The sequence below is a fragment of the Cyprinus carpio genome, chromosome B24, assembly GCF_018340385.1.
Source record: "Cyprinus carpio isolate SPL01 chromosome B24, ASM1834038v1, whole genome shotgun sequence".
Taxonomy (NCBI): Eukaryota; Metazoa; Chordata; class Actinopteri; order Cypriniformes; family Cyprinidae; genus Cyprinus; species Cyprinus carpio.
The window spans coordinates 23,039,839-23,064,185 of record NC_056620.1 but is presented as its reverse complement, the minus strand read 5'-3'; the positions used below and the strand labels follow the sequence as shown (position 1 = coordinate 23,064,185).

Genomic DNA, 24,347 nt, shown 5'->3' with positions numbered 1-24,347 from the left:
TTGGATGAACTGTCCCTTTAAGGAACACAATGTCTTGCATTAGCAAGTTTGAAACACTTCACAGTTTGAAAATACAATATCTAATACTTTTTAATTCAATTTACAAACAATAAATAAATAAAAAAAATAATAAAATAGCTTAGTGCTTTTTGTCTTGTTTTCCAATGCAACTGTCTAAAGATTCTTAAATCAAGATGTATTTACTTAAGAAGCTAAATTACAAAAGATACGTCTTGTTTTTTGTGAAATTGAATGACAAATCAAAATGGCGTTAGTTATGAATAAAAAACAACAAATATCAGCCAACGAGCTCAGAAAAATCTACTTATTTCAAAGGGAAACAAGTTTTCATTCCCCAATGACAGACTTTTTTTAGTGTTTTAAGCATAAACTTATTTCATTTTGTTCAATGACTTCATAATATATAGATTTTTTAAGTCAATACGTCTTGATTTAAGCTCAAAAAAAAAACTTTATTCAAAGGAAAACAAGTTTTCATTCCTCATCGACAGACATTTGTTCATGTTTTAAACATAAACTCATTTAATTTTGTTCAGTTTCTCAGAAAACAAGACGTCATACATTCATTTTGAATCTCAAGTAAACATATCTTGATTTAAGGATGTAAAGAAATTCGTAATGGAAAACAAGACAAAAACTTTTAGCAATGCATGCAACATTTCACGCCAGGACTTTATGAATTTAACTGATGATCTTCCTCTGTATTTTTGTCTTCTTTTCCAGTGAAAATATCCAAAGATTTTTAAATCAAGATGCATTTACTTAACAACATGACATAAGTTTATGAATCTCAAGCAACTGTATCTTGTATGTTTGCATTAAAAAGCAAGACAAAAATCTAAATATTCATTATGCAGAGCATGCAACATTTAATGGCATGACCATGAATTTAAAACTTTCCACATTTTTTAAGGAATTAATTTGCTGAATTAAGACCTGATATATAAACACTTAGAATATATAGCAGACACTTTTATTTAAAGTGTGAAATAAAAAAATACAAAAGATGAACATGGCAAGCAATTTATCATAAGAGCTAACAGCATACGCAGCAGAAAATGGCAAGTTTGAAGTGTAAGATAAATCAGTACACAAGAGCTGGAGCACAGATAAGAGCTTCAAAGCCTCATTTCCCATGATCCCTCACCTCTGCACTCATCTCCTCCCCGGTGCGGTCTATGAGCAGGTCGAAGGGAATGGCAGCCACCATGTCGATGAGGAACCAGCCTTTGAAGTAATGCACGGCGATGCGCAGCGGGTGGCTGACCACCTCGTCGTTGGCGTTGACGTAGGTGGTGCGGAAGTTGATGATGATGTCGATGATGAACATGATGTCCACGATGAGGTCCACCACGTTGAGCGGGCTGCAGGAGTAGGTGCAGTTCTGCCCGGAGATGTCCTGGTCACCGTTGAGCAGGAAGGCGGCGGAGTACGGGGTGAGGATGGCCGTGTAGATCACCAGCAGCAGGATCAGCCAGTCCCACACCGCCTTGAACGGACTGTAGTGCAGAACTGTCCACTTGTGGATGCGCGGCGTCTGGAGCTTGTACTCCGGCAGAACGTCAGCACCCAGCGACAGCACCTGGACAGACAGAGACCAGAGCGGCTGCTTAAACAGGAAGTGTTTCCAAGCAGCTCGGGTTTGAAAACGGTTCACTGCATCGCCAATTAGAAGAACGTTAAAGATGGTTAAGGAATATATGCAGTAGGTGTTTTTTTATTTATTTATTTTTTTTGCACAAGCCACTAGCATTTGGTATTACCTTGCCGTAGTCAGCATTTTCTCCTAATCTAAAAATTAATTAAAAAAATAAAACACATAGAGAGGAACTAAATATTTTGTTAAATGGCAAAGGTTTTGACCAATTCTGGCCAATTTAATTTACAAATAAATGAACAATAATATATTAAAAACATACAAATGCACATATTATAAAAATATTAAAAAATAAACCAAAAATTGTTATATAAAATAATTATTATAACAAAATGTATAAACAAAGTGTTTGTTTTAAATCAAATAAATAATTAAATATTTTAAGCTACATTACTGTTAATAAAAAATATTATAACTATATATAATAAAAATGACAAAACTAAAATGACAACACTTTAAAATTAAAATGAAGGCCATTAAAATATAAAAATAAATATTATAGCATTTCAGTGGTACTAAAACAATATTATAAATAATAAATACACACACACACACACACACACATTTAAAAATAGTAAGAAGAAAAATGGTAAAAACACAACAAATTTAATAAAACTTTAACATTAAAAATAAACACTGAACATTTGGAAACTAACTCAAAATGTTAATAAAAACTATAATAGTATCCTAATGAAATAATAACACAATAAATAAAATATACACCCACACAAAAACACACATGCATTAAAAGAATGATAAGACTTTAATGCACCCAGCGGAGGTAATATTGTAGCACACTAGTGAGGGAGGGTGAATTGACACAAGTGCACTGTGTTGGTGTGCGAGAGGAGCTGAGCTCTCATGACCTCTGCTGATGGGTTTATATAAAGCGCTTGTGCTGCTGTCAGTGAAACTCACTGCGAGAGTCAAACACTGTGTTTTGATGCACAAATGAACACAGCTGTGTGTTAATGTTTAGGTTAAGGTGTTTAGAAACATAATTTGAGACAGAAGCTAATGTTCTGAAAGTGTTCTGGCTGTCAGGACGTCTCTGACAGACGCATCCTGACTGTTTGCACTGCAACACTAAAATCAGCTGTTTTACTGCAATGATTCAGTGCACACAGACAACCAGAAGAACCAGAATGTGCTCGTTATGCAAAACAATATGACATATACAAGAATCTTCCTAACTGATTAACTTTGACAAGAACGAGACTGGAAAAATAACCCGAGATCTCATCAGTCAGTGTCAGATTTCTCAGTGTACAAAAATTTCTGTTATGTTCATGCCACATCTCATCTCGTCTGCTGAGCCTTGATTGAGACAAACCCACACAAATCAAGATTTTCCAGCTTATTGAAAAGAAGTCTCTTTTGCTCACCAAGGCTGCATTTATTTGACCAAAAATATAGTAAAAGCATTAATACTGTAAAATATTACTACTATTCAGAATAACTGCTTTCTACGTGAAACTGTTAAACTGTAATTGATTGCTGCCACATTATCCTCCAGAAATAATTCTAATATGCTGTATTCTAATATGAAATAATTCTAACACACAATACCAACACAATCATATTTTACAAATAAATAAATAAACAAAAAATAACACAAAAAGGAACTACAACTTCTGTGCAAACGGACAAGGTTTTAGGCAAATTAATCACCAATACATCATATTATATTATATTATATTATATTAATAGTATTATACATAGTCTACATAGCATTATTACATTACAATATATTTAGATTATACAGTCTTAAGTAATTACCATCCTATATTGAAACTACCTTTTCATAGCAATATACTGTTGATTATGGTATTTTATTGCAGCGTTTGGAAGATGTTGACATTATGGGTATTGCCTTACATTGGTTTAAATCATATTTTAAGGACAGATCATTTTCAGTTTCCTTGGAGAATTGTGTTCTACATCAGCTAAATTACATAGTGGTGTGCCACAGGGCTCTATACTTGTGCCTATTTTATTTTTAATATATATGGGCCCCTTGGGCTGAATTTTTCATAAATACAAAATTATGTATCATCTATATGCAGATGGCACCCAGTTATATAGATCCACAAGGCTCTTAATCCTTTGATGGTTCAGTGTTTAGGTGAGATTAGAGCCTGGTTGGCAAGCAATTTTCTTCATCTTAATACTAATAAGATTGAGTGCGTTTTTTTGGACCCTCCTCTGCTTTAAAGGAAATTATATGTAAGTTGGCCTCTAAGATGTAGGTGTGATATAGGTGTTTCAGGTCAAGAATTAAAATTGACAAAAATGAGAATTGAGTATTCATGCATACAGCAATGTACAGCATACACAGTAACAGAATGCAAAGCTGTTTCAATCATATCTGTTCATCTACGGGCGTCTCAGCTTCCCTCAGATTTCCTCGTTAATCTCCAGCTGAGGTTCCTGTGTTGTCTCATGTCTGCTGATGGTTTGAGCAGCGGAGCTCCATGTCGCCCTCGTCTCAGATGGTTCCGCTCGGGCAAACGCAGGGCAAGGTGGGGCTCGACAGGTGTTCTGCGCGCAGACCGCGGGCGAGAGCAGGTGGCGCTCTGACACACCGCTGCTACAGCACAATCACACAGCTTTCACAGCGGCACACACTGTTGTGTGAGTCATCATGGGAAATGTCCTCCAGCTGTCTGTCTTCACTAGTATACATCAGCTGCAGTGATGGCTGAGAAGAGCAGGAACGAACGCATGACTAACGCTAGTGCTTCCACCAGCACTAACAGACCGTCTGTGGGTGAATTACAACTAAATCGGGATGATTTCTGGAGAAAATCTGAGCAGTGTTTGTGTGTTTATCAATGGAAAACTAGCTGTTGTCTGTGGTTTTAGTGTGTTGCTATGCAGTTGCTCAGGTGTTGTAGGTGGTTGCTAGGGGTTTGCTAAAATTTCTAAGTACCGTTTCTATCAATTTTACATTGAAGCCCATTTCCGCCACATTAAATTCATGTTAAATCATGCATGAAATCAAAATGTTTTAAAAATCTAAAATTAAGGCATAAAAACAAATTATGAGATAAAAAGTATAATTATGACAATTTGATTTTGAATAACGCATGAAATCAAAATTATTATTTTTTTTAAATACAAAACTTAGACATAAAAGGAAATTATGAGATAAAAATAAATAATTATGAGAATTAGATTTTCCCCCCATAATTTTAACTTTTATCTCATAATGACTTAGATTGTCATAATTTAGACCTTTCCCTCAGATAATTATTACTTTTTATCATATTTTTGACTTTTTATCCCATAATTAACTTTTTATCTCTTAATTATGACTTACTATGTCATAATTTTAACTTTTTTTTGCATTAAAAACTTAATTTTGACTTATCCAAATGGCAACTTTTGTCATAATTTTGATTTTTTTGTCTCATAATTCTATGTATTTTTTAGCTCATAATATTCTTTTTCATCTAATTATTTCAACTTCCATTTGTATCTCATAATAATGTCATAAATTGTACTTTTTCCTCACAATGACTTTTTGTTACAATTTTTTTTTCCTTTTATAAATTTCAACTTGATATGTTTTAATTTTGACTTACAAACAAGACAATGCTTACAAAGGCATGTTTTTTTTTCTTATGTGGTGACAATAGGCTTCCATGCGGTTATGCTAGTGTTTATGCGGTGCTAAATCTCCCGTGACATGGCAAAATAAATCATATTTTACCATGTGTGTGAGTTTCACAGTGTGTAGTCCGATACACAAACAAATGATTCTTTTGAACTGATTCTTTTATTGAATCACTCAACAACACTCACACACTGGTTTTTGATGTGTGGCACTTCTGTTTGATTGACACTTGTTTCAGCCAACAGATTTTTCTCATTCTCATCAAGACAGCAGCTGATGATGTAATGTGTGTTCTGTTTGCTGGTCTGGATGCTCTTTGACATTTATCTGGTGGACAGATGATGAGCTGAAGGCCATTTGACCTCAGGACTCAACTCTTCCTCACGCTGACTCACGCGTTCACTCCCACAGTACGATCCATCAGCATGTGTTATGAGCAGCCCTCTGTGACTAACACCCTGCACATTAAACTAAGATAAAATAATGCTGAGGACCAATAAGAAATTATTTAAAAGGAGAAAAAAATTCTCCTCTTATTTCTCAGTTTCACACAACTGATCACCACATTAGACCATTACACTTCTGTGTAAGAAACCCAGCAAACCTTCATAAATTGAGGCACAGACATATTGCATCTATAACGGTTTAGATAGTCCCATTTTGCATTTTAAAAAGAATAATATATTATGTTTCTGATATGCGAGATTGTTTCTAAAATGTCAGTTAACTTTAAATTTTTAAAAAATGACTATATTTTGTATATACAGCATGTTTCATACACAACGTTTTACATAAAAATAGTAGGCATAAAAATGACAAAAATAAAGAATTAAATTAATCGAAATGGATTTTTTTAACTCAAATGTAAAGAAACAAATAAAAAATGAGCAGAAATAAAACAAAAATAAATAAATTAATTAAAATGAAACATGCATTAAAATCCAAATAAGAAGCATACTTACAGTAAAATAAAAAGAGTAAAATTTACTTAACATGTCACTTTATTTTATTTTAATTAATTATTTCCCTTTTCTTTTTTATTTCAGTTTTATTGTTTGTATCTTTATTTTTTCATCAAATTTAATTAAATTTCTTCCATTTTATTTTTTTTTTGTCTTGCAATAATACATAGGCTATATATGTATATGTGTATATATTTATATATATGCATATACAGTATATACACAAACAGTATATCCAGTATGTATATATATTTTTTTTTTCTTCTACTGCAATGAAATCTGCTCCAAAACCAGGCTGATTAGATTGCTGTTGCTGTCATTTTATTAAACCATTTAATAAACCACTGCTGCTGTAAGTAAAGTGATGAGGAAGGAATAGTGTGGTCATTTAGATGCAGCTGTGCATTGAAAGCATGTCTGGAGACATCAGCTGGCATCACGCCTGAGCTCTTCTGCAGAAATCATCTGCTCTCTTGACCTCGAACGGCCTGATCTCAGTTCAGCCGTCATTCAGCACCTATTAGAGCTCGTCCCCAGCAGCGCAGGCAGCCGGACACGTCCCGCGTCAAGACCCTCCTCAGGGACATCGCATCTTATTTTTAGAAACCTCTGCCACTAAAAAAAGCTTCTGAATCTCCCCGGTGAAGCGTGAAGCAAAACCATGTCAAAACACATCACAAGAAGCCCAAAGCAGACGTAAACGTGACCTGTTTATTCCCACATTCACTGGAGACCAACAGTGGAGGTTTCTTCATCATTATAAAAACAAAAAAGGTTAATTTTACCATAAATGCTCTTGAGGGACAAAATCATGATTGATGTGATGCTGAGAAATAGGGCGATCGATCATACATGTTAACCCAAATCACGAATGAAGAGTCATCTGCGATATCTAATAGACAAATTCAGTCATCAATCGGCATCAGTGATGCAAATGAGGACTAGAAATTTCCATTTCTCTTAATTTATGAAAACAGCTCTAAATAGAAAATGATTTACAATGTCTTTCAAGGTATTTTTTCTTTAAATAAACAACATTTTAGTTGGTTCAACTGTTTCACTGAGAGATTCCTAGCTCTAAATTACTCTGCCAAATTCACATGAAATATGGAATGAAATCTCATTGCTTTCTCCATCTGAGGCGCTAAAATGAGTCACAGGCCGATGAGAACAAAGTAGGAACAAAAGAGCCGTGTCTCCGTTGCTCGGTGAAGAGTTCAACAACATGTCAGCAAGAGTTTCCTTCATCTGAGAGACGCGATGAAAGATTCAACGCTTTCTCGTACTGCTGCAGTCTGATCACGACGCTGTAATCTGAGCTAATATTTCTTCAAATCTTCATACAGCAGACAACTGTGGGAATAAACTTTCTCAGGCTGTTTGGATTTTTTTTTTGTCTAAGTCTGAAGCTACAAAAAGGACAAAAACAACCATAAAACACCATAAAAGTATTGCAGAAATTATTTTAAGTTGAGTTTGGTGAGTAAATATTGACATGAATTCTTATTTCCAAGTGTATTGCTCCTTTAAGTGTCTTTTTAATCTATTAAAAAGACTAAACGTTTAATGCTGATAACCAAACATATCACAGCTGTTCATAAATGTCTACTGCAATTGATTTCTAACTAAACGAGGCATTGATTGCATTTAACAAAGCTTTATAAGAATGAGACTTCCCACTGGAAATCTTGTTAATTATATTTACCGAAGGACTATTCTGGTGTTGTGCATTTTGAGCCATTTTCATTTCACGTTCTGATTGATTTGGCAAAGACCCATGAAGACGTTCAAAACTGGACTGAAGGAGTCAGAACACATTATTTGATTCACAAACAAATAATTTGAATGATTCTTCAAGAGATGAATGATGATTTGAAAGACAAGAGTAAATCAATCCTTCTTTTATCAATGAGACTCATTCATGAGCATGAGCAGAACAAGTCTGTAGAATACAATATTATGTAAATTGTTCAAATGAACTGAACTGAAATAAGACATAAATACAGAAAAAATCAATAAACAACAAATATGTATATTATATTTATATTATATAATAATTATTACACATATATTTGCTATATATAATTTAAATGTATTATATTTTTAAGGTTTTTATTCATTTTCAATGTTTTTAATGTATATTATCTGTCTTTTTAATTTTAGCAAAAAAGAATAGTAATTTTGTTGTGTGTGTGTGTTTTTACATCAATAGTTTTGGTTAACTATTATAACCTGATTCATACATTTAACTACTCACAACATAAACTCTCTTACTGTTTTCTAAAGATGTAAAAAAAAAAAGCATCTTCATCATCAAATTTCCATTTAAATATGGTTTTGTCCATTTGACATCCTCTATTTTAATTTTTCAGAAGTGTGTGGAAGTACTATAGTAAAACACCATTCATATTTGAAGGGCCAAATGTAACCAGCTTTCATGCATTTAATTTCACAATTCAAACCTAAAAGAAATCCCACAGAAACCTTGAGTCAACAGATATTTCACGGGCTGGAAGTGAAATGATTCAGGCCTGAGAAAGCCCTGCGGTAATCCAGCAAATCAAATATCGAACAGCCTCAATTTCTATTATAAACAATGACAGAAGCTTTGGATCTGTCAACCTAACAAGCTCTTAGTTTCTCACTTCCTCAGGACCTCTGGGTTTGATAGCAAGATAAATAATTCAATCCCAGAGCACTGCGGATAAAATCCAGCAGATTCAAAGCAAAAGAATCCAGCGTGAAACTCAAACCGCAGAAATATCAGCTGAATCATCCTTCTGCATCAGAAACGCTCTGCTGCTCGTCATTTTCTTTTGTATCACAGATGAGTTTCATTTTAAAATAATAAAAGAGAGCATGTGAAGTCATGCTTTCATCTTTCCCGTCTCTAATTCTCTCTCTCGGCTGCAGCTTTCTTCTCAAATCTTCATCATTACTGTTGCTTCAGGACTTCATGACGTCTCGTGTCCGCTGCTGAAGCTCCTCATGTTTTATTCTATGTTGCTCATGTGATGTCAGCATCTGAATGAAGTTTCCTTCTCAGGTCTGTTGAGGATTTAAGAGCTTTAATTTGGGACAGTGAGAGGGAGCGTTTTAGGGGCGTCTGTCTGCAGCATCTGTAATCTGCTTTGGGAGCCGCTTTTCCATCTGCTGGCTGATGAGAAACTTTAATAACGCACAAAGTTGCAAAGAATCCACGAGACAATTATTATTATTATTTTTTTTTTAAAGGTACATTTCACAGCTGGTGAAAATACTCCATTGAAATACAGCCACTGAATTGAGACGTGGCTGAGGCGCCTAAAATATTTACATAAAGTCCCATGGAGTTTTAAATAAATATTTTTAATAATTTAACAACATATTTGCATGTACACTGTCATCTTTTCTTCTTCTTTTAGCCTTTTTTATGTTTTTAAAATGTATTTATATATATCTAAAACATAACATTAAAATATGTTTAACATTTAACTGACATTTATTTATTTCTTATACTTTTTAGGATTTAAGTATTAGCTTTTCATCAACTCACAAACCCCCTGCAGTTTGCAATTATTTTTTTTTACACTACTTGAGAAAATTTTCCTTTTTTCTAACTATTAATCTGATAAATAATTTAGTCTAAAGTGTGCATTTTGTTGTGTTTTTACATGTTACATTGTGCAACATTTTGTTTTTAAATGTCCTTTATAATTAACTGATTGTATATAAATATTATGACTAAATATTCTTGTATTCCATTCCATACTAAATGAATAAATGGATAAATGAATTAAATAAATAAATAAATAAAATTCAGTTGACACCTACATAAGGTGTCACAAATCTGTTACTTCCATTTCAGCTGGGATGCTGCCTTAGAAGGTAGCTGCCTATGTAGACAGCAGACTGCACTGCAGCTCACTCAGGTTTTGACCAGACCTATAATCTCATTCTGAAATGGATTCTCAGAACACAATAGAGACTGAAGTTGAGTGTGGACAGTGAAGTCCAGACTGACACACATCTGTCATTATGAGCATTCAGATCTCTTCTAGCCCACATGAGTGTGATTCAGGGCTTCAGCAGCCCTTAAAAGCCTTAATTCAGCCTTTTTATTTGGTTTATTTTTGCTGTTTTTTGGTCTGGGTGCAGCCCAGTCGCCTGGAGGAGATGTGTGTGTGTGTGTGTGTGTGTGTGTGTGTGTGTGTGTGTGTGTGTGTGTGTGTGTGTGTGAGCTTCAGGCTCTCTAGGGACTGAAGCAATCACCTGTGACGCAAGCGTTCATTCTTAACCCTTAACATGCCTGACACGTGCTCACCACCATCACATGGACCGCACCGCTCCGATCCGCACTGAACCTGCATCAGAACTGACCCTCATCAGCGTTAATTATTGAGCCTGATATGAGATTCTCTATAGCAGATATCAAAGGCATTCCAGTGGGATTCTGACTGTCAAAAACATCAAGACATGAAACAGCCAGATCATTATGGCTAGCGAGCCACCTGTGACTTTGAAATAAAAACTGTCATTTTTCTGGTAATGCACACAAATGACAGGCTCATTATATTATGCAGAAACTTTTGTCTGCTCACATATATTCACTACAAACAATCTGGACATGATGTATACATACATATAATTTTTTATAAATTAAATGCACTTATATAAATTGATATCCATATCCCAGCAGATACAAGAAAATATGAAATTTTTGTATATATATGATATTGAATATCATTTGATTGAATTTGAAGAAAATTTGCTTCAGTTGTGAAATCATCTCTTTTTTTCTAATGACTATAAATAGATGTGACTGGAATATCTGGCATGGACTTCTGTACAATCTCAATCCCAAACAGATCATGACAGATTCATTTAAAGACACCAAGAGCGTCTCCAATCCGTTTATCTGATTTGAAGAATGGCAATGAATTAAAACAGAATAAAGACAGCCTCAGCCTTCAAAGATTTAGTTCAAAGGATTAGCATAAATAATGACTAAAATATGAAGCTGTTCTTCACACAAAGCATCATGTGACTCCAGAACACTTACAATACAGCACAGCAGTCAAGTGAACTACAAAGTCAGAGAAAAAGTCATCTGAGAAAACCCCAAAATTTTGGGTGGTGAATTAATATTTTATAATATATTATTTATCATAATATAAATAATATGTAAAGAAACATAACAAATTGTGAATAATTTAATGACACTATCATAAAAGCATTCCTTTGTTTTGTTCCTAAATGAATCAGTGTTTTTGAACAAATCGGTTGAGTGATCAATTCAATGACTCACTTATAATAACAGTTGCTTGTTGCTTTGCTGAATGAATCTGTGTTGTTGAATGAATCGGTTCAACAAATGATTCAATGCCTCACTCATACAGACAGTCATTTTGCGCCACCTACTGGTGCAGCTATGTAACTGCAGAAAGAGTCTATGAAAAAACCCCAGCACAAACACACAAGAGTGACACAAACAGTGAGAAGTCACTGCTCTAAACTGAACTGAGAGGACAAATGCACCATCTCCAGTTCAATCCCACAATCCCCTCTCCCTCAGCTCATCTCATCCAGGGCTTTTCCCTGATTCAGTCAAAGTGCCATCAAGAATTAAGTCAGTTCTCCGGCGGTTCAGAGCTTCTTTCAGCTCCTACAATCTCCATATTTCACTAAGAGGATTCAAACGCAGGTATTTAAAATCTCAGCAGCTGTGCTGAGATCAGCATGTGTTCATGAACCCTCATCTCTACTGCAACACTCACATTAATCAAACTCAACCCAGATCAGATGATACAATCATAAGGCATAAATGTAATGTCAATGACAGCCGTGGACTTTAATCCTAAATATAATGAACAGAGTACAGAGTCAAACGGTCAGTTTGTTTGTGTCGTCTTGCTCTGAGTGTGTTGGCTTTCATTTGCATTTCTTGATGTTTTGGTGTTTCAGTAAATGGCTTTCAGGTAAATGTCACTCTTTCAGGAGATTCAGTTGAGTCTCAGATGCATCTAAATAAATTCCTTAAAAATATGTACACCAGACCCATCCAAGAACATAGAGTTTATGAACATGCATTAAAAAAAAAAAAGGTAAATAAAAGATTACTGGAGTACATTTTACGAGAAAATACGATTTCAGTCTTTATACTCCCAGTTTTAATGTTACTTGCTATTTCTTTGTAATTAATTGTGAAATTTACAAGCAATTTTATTCTCTAAAAACACCTAAAAACAACAAAAAACGGCAAAATGCCAGAGATGTTTACTAAAATATCAAACAAAAATGTAGTCAAAGACACTCGTTCTCTAACTTGAGCTGTTTCCTCACACAGACACACAGGTGTGAGCTCACCTCGGGCCCCTGAGCGGTCCGGCGGGGCGTGTTGCCAGCGTCACAGAGCGGCATGAGAGCGGAGCACTGGAGCAGCTCGGTCAACAGCTTGAGCACCAGCGCTACGACCATGATCCCCGCATCGGGCCACTGCCGTTACGCCCGCCGAACACCTCTAGAACCCACGGCCATAAACCAAGCGCTCGCACACATCAACCCATTTCCCCACCAGATCTTCCAAACACTTAGAGACGGGAAAGCTCCTCCGAGTTTTGCTTTGCTGCGTTCCTGTTCGAGTTTCTCCACAAACGCACGCAGATGCACACAGCAGTCACTTCGCATTAACGCACGCAGAGAGCAGAAGCTCTACTAGAATCCTACTTCTGTCAGAGAGAGAGAGGAAGACACGCTCGTTCCCGCACTAGCAGACATGCTCTGCTGAAGATAATGGGAGAGGAAGGGAGAGAGCGAGCATGTGCATGAGACAAGAGCGCAGACCCAAGCTCAGCAACGGGAAGAAGAACACAAAAAACAAAGTAATGCGAGATAAGGTGGGCGAAACGAGGAGATGACATCAGATGAATTAGCAATCAAGCGCAAAAACAAGCGTCTCCAAACAGAGCGAGAGGAATGAGCTGAAGAGCGCTGGAGCAGAAACCTCCACAAACATTTCTCCTTCCTCCCTCTGTTCTCTGTCACACCGCAAACATCACTAGCCCAATCACTGCCTTTGCTTTGTTTTACAGAAAAAATAACTTTGCAATGTTCTTTAAAAAAGATTAAACTTAAACAAAAACATAACCATAAATATAAGGTTTCCGTATTAATATGTATAATTTATCAGCATATATAACGTATATAAGCATCACATATTATACATATTATATAAGCATTATTAGATTATTATATATTTACACACACATATTTAATATTAAAAAATATCTTAAAATATTTTGAAATAAAATAAAATAGAATAAAATCACACGGTTATTCTTGAGACCAACTAGTTGGTTTTGTAATGATGTGGTTTTGCTCGTCTCTACACTGAACACATGAAACAGCAGAACTCTACAGACAAACGCTCTATTAATAGCACACGGCTGCAGAGTTGAGCACTAACACGACAAATAAACGCTTACGGCAAAGTTACGGCACACGTGTGTGTGTGTCTGCATCAAACAACACAACACCTCTCGGCCTTTGCTGCGCATGTGTGTGTTTATATGTATGTTGAGATGATGTGTTTGTCTCTCTCTCTCTCACACACACACACACACACACACACACACACACACAGGTTTGTGTGCTAACCTGCAGCATTAAACTCACTACAGCAGATACTTGCGTATGCTAATGAGCAATTACAGATCTGCATATGCAAATGAAGACTTCAGCACATCTGCATTGAATCTGCTCACCGGCCACTTCCCAAACTCTATGATGATTGGTCATTCATTATGTTGTCATGGTAACAGGCTCTGTAGAAAGCGCTGCATTTAACTTAACAGTGTTTTACTGTACTACACACACGTTTACCTAGATACGTAAATGAGGATGTATCATAGACTACCACTACTGTTCAGAAGTTCAGGGTCGGTTTGGGGTTATTTGATGAATATAAAGTTCAAAAGAACAGCATAGAAATCTTTTGTAACTTCATAGATTTATTTACTGACAAATTAGATCAATTTAATGCAGCCTTTCAGAATAAAATTCAATAAAAACTGAATAAAAGTATTAATTTCTTTAAAAAAACTATGAATTGTTGTGTATAAAGTTGATTATTTTGAGTACATAACTCATTAAAAGATAAAAATTGTAAAGATCTCCTAACTAATGTTAAGTAGTATCTCAGATATGATGCATTATACAATGTTTTAAACAGTGTTATGCTACATTGTCACATGACCTCACAACATTACATGTTTATCTCTAAAAAAACATTGCATTTCAATCCAATTTTGTGTAAAAAAAAAAAAAAAGAAAAAAAATGAATGAATCAAAAATACTCACACTGGAAATAAAAGTCTAGCACATTGCATTGTGGGTCGGGGAATTATGTGTTTTTTTTGTTATTTTTTGGGAAGTGCAATTATGTCTTTTTATTGGTACATTTTTGGAATTGATTTCAATATTTGTTGAATTATGAAATTTTTGTTGGTTATATTTTTTGTCTTGCAATCTATCTCTTCCTCTTCCTCTCTGTCCTCGTCTTCCTCTCTGTCCTCAATCTCAGCTGACAGGTTTGTGTCCTGAGAGCCGCAGGGCCACTATTATACAGCACAGTGACTCACACTAGTGTCTGACACCACAGAACACTACAGCATCACTAGCACCGCTGCTCCTCAGATCTGAGCAGTATTGCTGGACTGAAGGAGGAACTAAAGCCACTGAGAGCAGAAGAGCACAAGACTCTCTTCACACCAGACACCTTAGCAACCACCACAACATCTCAACAACTCCCTAGCTACCACCGGGACATCTTAGCAACCCTCTAGTAACCTCCCAGAACATCTCAGCAAGCCTTTATTTTTATATTTTTCAGTTTTATGTACATTTTTAAATTAAACTAGAGTATTTTGTATGTACTTATGCAATTTGTATTAGTTAGTTGTATTAGTTTTTTAAACATTTCTATGTAGATTTAATATATACTTATTTCAGTCTTACTTTTACTAATTTTAGTCATTTTTTCATCTTTTATTTTAAAATTATTTTATTATTATTTGTTTTAACCCCATTTAAGTTTTTTTTTTTTTACATTATTATTATTATTATTATTTAAGATTATTTTTAAGACAAAACAAAAGGTAAGAGAGTCTAGTTATGTTTTGTCAAGTATACAAGTTTAAAAAAAATTTTATATTTATATTTTTTTTCGATTTATATTTTTATAGATATATTAGTCTTATATGTGACACTGGAGCACAAAAGCAGTCTTAAGTCTCTGGGGTATATTTGTAGCAATAGCCAAAAAAACATTGTATGGGTCAAAATTATTGATTTTTCTTTTATGCCAAAAATCATTAGGATATTATGTAAAGATCGAGCTCCATAAAGGTATTTTGTAAATTTCCTACCATAAATATATCAAAACCTAATTTTTGATTAGTAATATGCCTTGCTAAGAACTTCATTTGGACAACTTTAAAGATTATTTTCTCAATATTTTAATTTTTTTTTTTGCACCCTCAGATTCCAGATTTTCAAATAGTTGTATCTCAGCCGAATATATTATCATATCCTAACAAACCATACATCAAAGGAACGCTTATTTATTCAACTTTCAGATGATTTATAAATCTTAATTTCGAGAAATTGACCCTTATGACTGGTTTTGTGGTCCAGGGTCACATATATGTATTGAATTATTGTATCTTAGTTTCTTAATGGCAACATTACAGTTTGCTTGTGTGAGATTAACCATCAGATTGAACAAGTTTACATTGTTTAAAAAGCCCAGATTCTTGTGTGAGTGAGTGGTGTGTGAGTGTGAGTCTGCTGATCAGTGAAGCCTCATATCAGATGTGAGCTGAAGAACGTTTCAGCAGGTTGCCTAGTTACAGCAGAACCAGAGTAACCTTCAGTTCTAAATTTAAGCTCTGAATCTGAGCAGTGGACGCAGGTGAAGAACCAGTGTCCAACAATCACACAGCGGATCCCTACAGGACAGCTATGAGATGGAGTTGTTTCAGATCAGATCTCAACAAAACCACACAAGACTAACGTTTCTTCACTGAGCCGCTGAAATCAGTCTGAGAAATGATTCGCTGGCAGAAACTGAACTCTAACTCCACTCTCTTTACTGCAGGTCTGCTGGAGTTATAAATCATCCGTCGTGGTTAGAGGTATGAAGAAATTGCGAAGCCCGCAGCCGTCCATGAACTCATCTCAACCTGATCTGATTTACTAACCGCAACTTTCTTCTTTTCTCTTAATAATACAGAGAAAGTTTCATCTTTCTTGTGTTTCTTACTATGCTCTTCTTTTCTGTCAGAGTAATAATACAGAGAAAGTTTCATCTTTCTTGTGTTTCTTACTCTGCTTTAAACTACAGCAAAATTGGACCCTTAGCCAAAACAATGATTTGCAAAAAAGGCAAAACATTATTTTGTGTATTTGGTGAAATGCAATGTGTTATGTGGTCTATGGTTCGCCTCTATGCCCACTTCGAAAGTGCGATGGTTTTTACAAAGCTCACCGGGTCTGAAAAGCGAGGTGTGCCGATTGGGCAAGCTATCAGTTGCGTTGTGATTGCTGGAATGCATCAAGTGTGTGAACAGATGTACGCCCTGGCATACTTTGAGAGGTCCTGGTCAGAAACCGGCGTGACAGACAAAAAACAAAAAACCCATTACAAACGAGGCATTCTGTTAATTCCAGAGGGGACAAAAATTACGGATTATAATGATTTATACTGTGTTTTACACGTTGCATTCCCGTCGCCCGCCCGCTGGTAACCATAAAACATGGTCTACATTTGTGAATACGGAAGCAACGACAGACAACAAGCCACTACTTCTCACCCGCCGGTTCTCAATTCTAGTGTGCGCCCCCAGCTCTCAATATTTTGCACGTAGCGCTTTGTTAATTTCAGAACTTAGTCATTAGAGGTTGAGCTCCGGTGGCAGACACTGTGTTCCCAGTGAACGCTCCTACACAGTGTTATTACGTCCCTCCTCCCTGAACCGGGGAGGAAATACGAGGAATTGAAGTTAATTCATCTTTGAAACATGTCTTTCACTGATTTGCGCTGCGAAACGTCTCACACACCGACAGTGTGACATCAATGTGTGTGTCTGTAAATAAATACACTTTACATTTCACGTTTCACACACTTCAAGGTACTTTGAATGAAACATATACGTTCGCGTCGGGACTGGCATCAATGCGGAAATCCTGTGATGTACACTTCGCAGGGCACTTTCGTTTGAATGGGAACCAAACGTCTGAAGCAATAAGGGAAAACATGGCACAAGTGCAGAGCAGGGGGCGCGAGGATGATGGAATTGAGAACGACCGCGTACATGCTCAAAACTTCCCGTTGAATCAAAGAGAAAGGAAAGGAACTCCAAAGAGAAAGGAAAACGTGAATTGCAAATGACCTTGTGGGGTTTGTTACTTTTAACGCTGCTGGTCATTTTCTGGCACTGACTTTTCCTAAAAAATGGTTGTGGTAACTCAACGTCCCACAGGCAGACCTCAGCAAACACACCATCACAACACTCTTCTATCTAGCTATCCATTTTAATCAATATCTATTATGTAAATTATATTTTTAATATAAATATAATAATACAAATTACTTGCAAAAATGGACAAAAGTGTGGAACTGTACTCATGTTTCTATTAAATTGAAGCATCATTTCAAAGTTAAAACGAGGCTACCAGCGGTCGTTAAACAGATCATTAGACATTTCATTGTTATTTACTTGCTCAAACATAAAAGCCTGCGGGTTTTGAAAACGAGTAAGTTCCATCAAAGAGATAAGAAGGGTGAAACTTCGCCCAAATCAAGCTCAAGAATTGTTTTTGAATCTTCCCTTTTAACACTTCAAACATATAATGCCACAAAACTCTTGGATGTTATTTTAAAAAAAACTGATTTACTGTGTTAAACACACGTCCATTCTCTTTTAAAAAAACGATGTCACACTGTGCAGGCGACTGTGTGAGACATGAGTATGAGGAAGCCTCTGTGAGATTCCCGTGATGGAATTCTGAGAATTTTGCAGGCTGAACACAAAGCATATGTGCAGTGCCCAAAAATAGCACTAATGCGGGATTCGGCGAGGAACCACACTTGGGCAAAAAAAAAAAGCCGAAAAACAACTAACTAAACCCGAGTTGCGCTGAAATATTGACCAGGCGACAGAATGCGAGTGGGTTGCTTGGCTGTGCATTTCCGGCTGACAAAACTATCGTACCAGCATACTCAGCACACTCACGGAACACAACACGTCTTGACACAGTACCATTTACTCAATTCAGTCAGATTATATTTTTAATATAAATATAATAATACAAATTACTTGCAAAATTATATTTTTAATATAAATATAATAATACAAATTACTTGCAAAAATGGAAAAAAGTGTGAACTGTACTCATGTGTGATTCAATGCGGGTTTAGCGAGTAATTCCATCCTCTGAAGAGCTACACATCAAGCTCGTACTTTACACTCAATAAATGCCTCTCTCGCTCTGGCACTATTTACCATTTACATGTGGTTTACACGTCCACACTGTTACACACCACACACAGCAACACAACACACAAGACACGATGCAAACCACGTGAGGAATTTGGGAAGTTGCACTTCCACAGCAATGTGCTAATCCATCTCTCTCTCAAAAAAAAAAAGCTCAACTGATTGGAAAACTCTCATCCATGTACTCTCTACACTGTTCCTCTACAGCAGATGACACACAATAAATGCACACACAACAACTCCCTCACCACACCCCACCCGACACACACACACTCTCTCTCTCACATACCCCCCACTCTATCACACATACCCCACACACTCTCTCTCTTCTCTCTCTCTCACTCACACCACACCCACACACACACACACCACACACAACACACTCACACACACACACACACACACACACACTCTCTCCTCTCTCTCTCTTATCACACACACACACACCTCTATCCTACATACCACACTCTATACACACATACCCACACAACACTCTCTCTCTCTCTCTCTTCACACCACACACACTCAACTCACTCTCTCCACACACACACACACACACACACACTCTCTCACACATACACTCTCTCTCTATCTCTCTATCTCTCTCACACACACACACTCTCTCTCTCTCTCTCTCTCTCTCTCACACTCACACATACACTCTCTCTCTCTCACACACACATACACTCTCACACATACACACACACACACACACACACACACACACACACACACACACACACACACACACATACACACACACACACTCTTCCTCTCTGGCTTGTTAGCATGACACCTTCAAATCAGCAAAGTCTATTTTTAATGATGTTACATTTGAATATTCCATTCAGAATAATGAGCTCGTTCTGAAACACTGAAGTGACATAATGTCACATGCATGATTGCAGAGAATGTAACAAGCAATCAGTTTCCCTTCATGGGCGGATGTTTATACAGTGTGTGTATGTGACTGTCCTGTGGTGAAATATATTACAGAAAAACAGAGACACTGGATGCACTACATTCACCCTCTGGAGAATATAGATAGCCACAACTGTACTCTGTTTATAAACTGTAGTTCCTGCATTTGATATATTAAATATATTGAGGAGTTTTGCTATAATAGATTGTTTTATGTGATAATAACAAGCAGATTATTTGTTGAGAACGGCGTATTATTCTTTTTTTTAGTAAAAATATTCTGAAATTACATCAGGATAGAGAGAAACTTTAGGCACAAACTCAGTAAGCAGGTTTAATTTTGTGTGTAGAACAGAAACCGGCATCGTAATTCACACAAGCCTCTACTGCAGAAGAAATTACTATATGCCAAAACTTATGCTTCTGGGACTAAATCTGAAAAATGAAACAGAACTGAAGCCCTGAATGAGTTTTAAAAGAATGAAAACTACCAGCCATTAAAATTACTGGTAAACATAAGTGGAAAGAAGGTTACTGTAGTTAACTAAAACTACAACTATATTAAGAAAATAAAAAATAAATAAAATAAAAAAATAAGAAGAATAATATTTCAGCTAATTGAATAAACTTAACTGAAAAAAATAATAATAACTAAAAGAATAATTAATATATATATATATATATATATATATATACATATATATAATATATATTTATTAGGGCTGTCAAACGATTAATCACGATTAATCACATCCTAAATAAAAGTTTTTGTTTACATAATATATGTGTATGTACTGTGTATATTTATTATGTATATATACAAACACACACACATTCAGCATATATTTTGAAAATATTTACATGTATTTGCATGTAAATATTTATATTCATATAAATTATATCATATAAATATATTTAATATATAAATGTAACATATTTTCTTAAATATATACATGCATGTGTGTGTATGTTTATATGCATAATAACGATACACAATGCACACACATATATTATGTAAACAAAAACTTTTATTTTGCATGTGATTAATCGTGATTAATCGTTTTAATGCATTAATTAAGAAATCTAATTATATTTTAATTAAAAAAAATCAATATGAATTAATAAATTATTTGATGATTAAAATGAAAACGTGTGCAATAACACAACTTAAAATTTAACTTAACTTTATTTCAGCTAGTTGCCAAGGCTATATTTCACATTCTCAGTTTATCTTTAAAATCTAAAACTGAAACTAAATATATAAAAAATAAACAAAACAATAAAAATAAAAAGCTTAAGCTAACAAAATGACTAAAACTTTAACTAAAAGAAAAATAGAAACTAATTCAAAATGTTAAAAACTATAATAGTGTTACAATTGTACTGACATAACACTGGATAAAAATTCATTTGAAAATTCTGATGTCCTGAATGAATCAATCAGAGTGGATTCAACTTGTTATAAGTTTAAAGAAACGCTGAATGAAGACTGATTTTCAGAGTCATTCAGAGCGATGATTCCCCGTCAGAGCCGAGAGGAAAATCCTCCAGCAGGGATAATTGAGGCTTCAAGAGAGACAGCTGCCGCTCTCAAGATGAGGAGATGAAAACCATCATCCCTCAGAGTGGTGACAAACTGCAGGTGAACGAACGCAGTGCATCATGGGAAACAGGCCATCAGAGTCCGGCGAGCTGCTGTCCGGAGGGCCGGCGGCGGTGATTTGTCGCTCTGATGGATGGTCTGCCAGCCAATCGGACCGCTGTCACTGACGAGGATGAACGGCTTTCACACACACTCACAGACGACTCTGAATCAGCTCCTCTGAGCCTTTTCACGATTCAGTCCAAACGCAAACGTGCAAATACATGCCTGAATGTCATGGTATTACATGCACAAATACAATATCAAACTGTGTGACGTCAGTTCACCTAATACACTCTCAGAAAAAAAAGGTACAAAAGCTGTCACTGGGGTGGAACCTTTAGGTACTAATATGTACCTTTATGGTACCAATATGGACTCTTTAGGTACAAAGGTGTGCCTTTTGAAAAGGCACCGCCCCAGTGACAACTTTTGTACCTTTTTTTTTCTGAGAGTGTATGTATGTAAGTATATATAATACATTAATAAGTTATTAAAAGTTTTATGAATTGAATATGAACTGATTAGACAACATTTTTGATAATATTACAATTTAATTAAACTATTAAAACAGAATTCAGAAAAAAATAAAACACATGATTTGGGAAAAATAACAAATAAAAGAAAAATTTGAACAAATATTTGTTCAATTGCACAATTTTCAAAATGTAATTAGACATGCTTTTTAATTAAAAAAATGTTAATTAATCATTAATATGTGTAGACACAAACACAAACACACACACATACACATTAATGGTTCCATTAAATGTCACACACACGCTCTTTTTTTTACACTTTTACATATTTTAACGCCATTTTTACTTACACACTAGATGTTAGCATTTTACAACAAATGCCGGTTGTTTTAGTATTTTGTCCTTAATGCATTGACATTCAGATATTTGTGACAGATTCTGCTGTTTTAATGTAGAAACAAGTGTCTTCCAGTGTTTTATTCTGAACTGTAAATGTCATGCTGATCTTCAGAGGGACAGAAGCGCGTCAGAGCGCGGCGGTTTGACAGGCCCGCTGTTTAAGAAGACACATGATGCTGCGCTGCCAGAGAGACACCAGATGAAAGAGCACCACCATCTCCCACAATGCACTGCTGCGCTCACTGTTACAATGAATCAAGCTCACCTCTAGCGGGAAACTGATGTCATTTGGCTCCATTAATCATATTTGTGCTTGGCGGCGTGTGGCAGAGTCAGAACTAATAGACTGCCATCGATACGATATGAGATCGAGACACCTGAGCACAACATATGGAGCTGCTTCTGTGTCAAAACACATACTGGTCCTACAGAAGACAGTCTCTCGGGGACAGTGACACAACATTTACTGAAATGATAATGCAGACTTGGCAGATCATTGGTAAAATGTACTGTGGCACTACGGTTTCCCAGCATGCTTTGTACCCAGTAGGGCTGGACGATTAATCGAAAAGATATTGAAATTGTCGTTTATTACATTTTTTAATGATATTAATAATTTCCTCTTAAAAACATACTACCATAGTTGGCGCTATATGGACGTGACCGTTGCGCTCGCATCTTTTGCACATGAGTGGTACTTTAAAAGAAATTCAACTTTTACTCGCAGCGCTGCCCATCAATGTCAGTTCCGAAACAGTGGACCAACCAGAAGACCCCGGAGGCGGGGCAAGCGTTGCGAGCTATCAATAGCAGGTTGGCATGGAACTTTTGTATTTAACAGCAACATGGCCGAGTAGGCATTCTGCACTGCGCTTTAAAAAAAAAATATTCTGATTGCTGCATCCCGGCGGTTTTAGACACAAAGACGTGTTCTGTGTGAATGGCCAGTAAGAGTAAATACATAAACATATAGAGTGACAGGACTCTATATCACTGAGATGCTGCCCTGCTCTTTCTCTTAATCAGCAGTGCTCTATTTACACTCATTATTTGAAACAATTAATCAAGGTTTTGATTTTAGGTCATATCACCCAGCCCTAGTACTCAGCTAACAAAATATGCTCTAAGAACATTTAGCTAATGTCTCCATTATGAGAACGTTTCTGAATGTTCCAATTTTTACATGACAACATTAAAGGAACATTCCATTTTCAAACACTATAGCAATGTTACTTTGGAGCATTACATTTTAAAGTTACATTTTAAACTAGTAAGCAGAAACATTAGATGAACATCCAAATAAAATATTTCCATGAAGTATTTATATATAATATTTTTGTGCTCATTTTTTAAGAATGTTATTAAACCCCAGACAACTTTAAACAAACATTCTATAAATATTACTGTTTTTTTGTTTTTGTTTTATTGTTTAAACGTTTTTTAACCAGTTTTTTTTTTTTTTTTTTTTTTTTATTGATGGTTACGTGAACGATAAAGACAACATTAAGGGAATGTTCCATTTTGGAAACGTTGTGCAAATGTTACTTTTGAATGTTCTCTGAACCATCTGACACTAGCAATGTTACTTTGAAATAGTTACATTTGAAACTAGTAACAAGTAACATTTAAAAAACATTAGACAAACGTTCAACTAAATTGTTTCAGAGAATTATTTTCATAAACAACATATAAATAACATGTTTGTTTTGAGAACGTTATCTAAAGACCAGATAACTAACAAATGAAAAAAGTGTAGTTCTAGCACATGAGCTTTGTTTGTTATTGCTATACCTGCTCATACTAACTAGTGTTACCAACATGACATCAATAAAGTCATCTGAATAAATCAAATGGTGTCATATATTACAGTCCTTCAGGTTTGTTGTGCATTATATGTTGATGTGTTTGCTAATGGCCTCTCATCTCATTTTCTCACACCTCAATGATGTTTTCAGACATCAGTGCTCATGAGACTTTTGCTAGTTATGTTATGTCAGGTTATATTAAAGTCCTTATATTGCTTTTTTGTAAAGAACGTGTACAGAATACATGTGCTTCTATTTTATGGCCAGATGGAGGCAGAATATCATCCAATAATCAAGACTGCCTTC

General features: G+C 35.6%; 1 protein-coding gene across 2 annotated transcripts in view; it reads right to left on the bottom strand.

Moving 5' to 3' along the window:
- Positions 1-24,347, bottom strand: part of kcnh2b (potassium voltage-gated channel, subfamily H (eag-related), member 2b) — a 160,977-nt gene that overhangs the window by 12,913 nt on the left and 123,717 nt on the right. For both annotated transcript variants that reach the window (XM_042751668.1, XM_042751669.1), the window contains one exon: positions 1,169-1,603. In XM_042751668.1, coding sequence (XP_042607602.1) covers positions 1,169-1,603 — 435 coding nt within the window. The remainder of the gene's footprint in view (positions 1-1,168; positions 1,604-24,347) is intronic.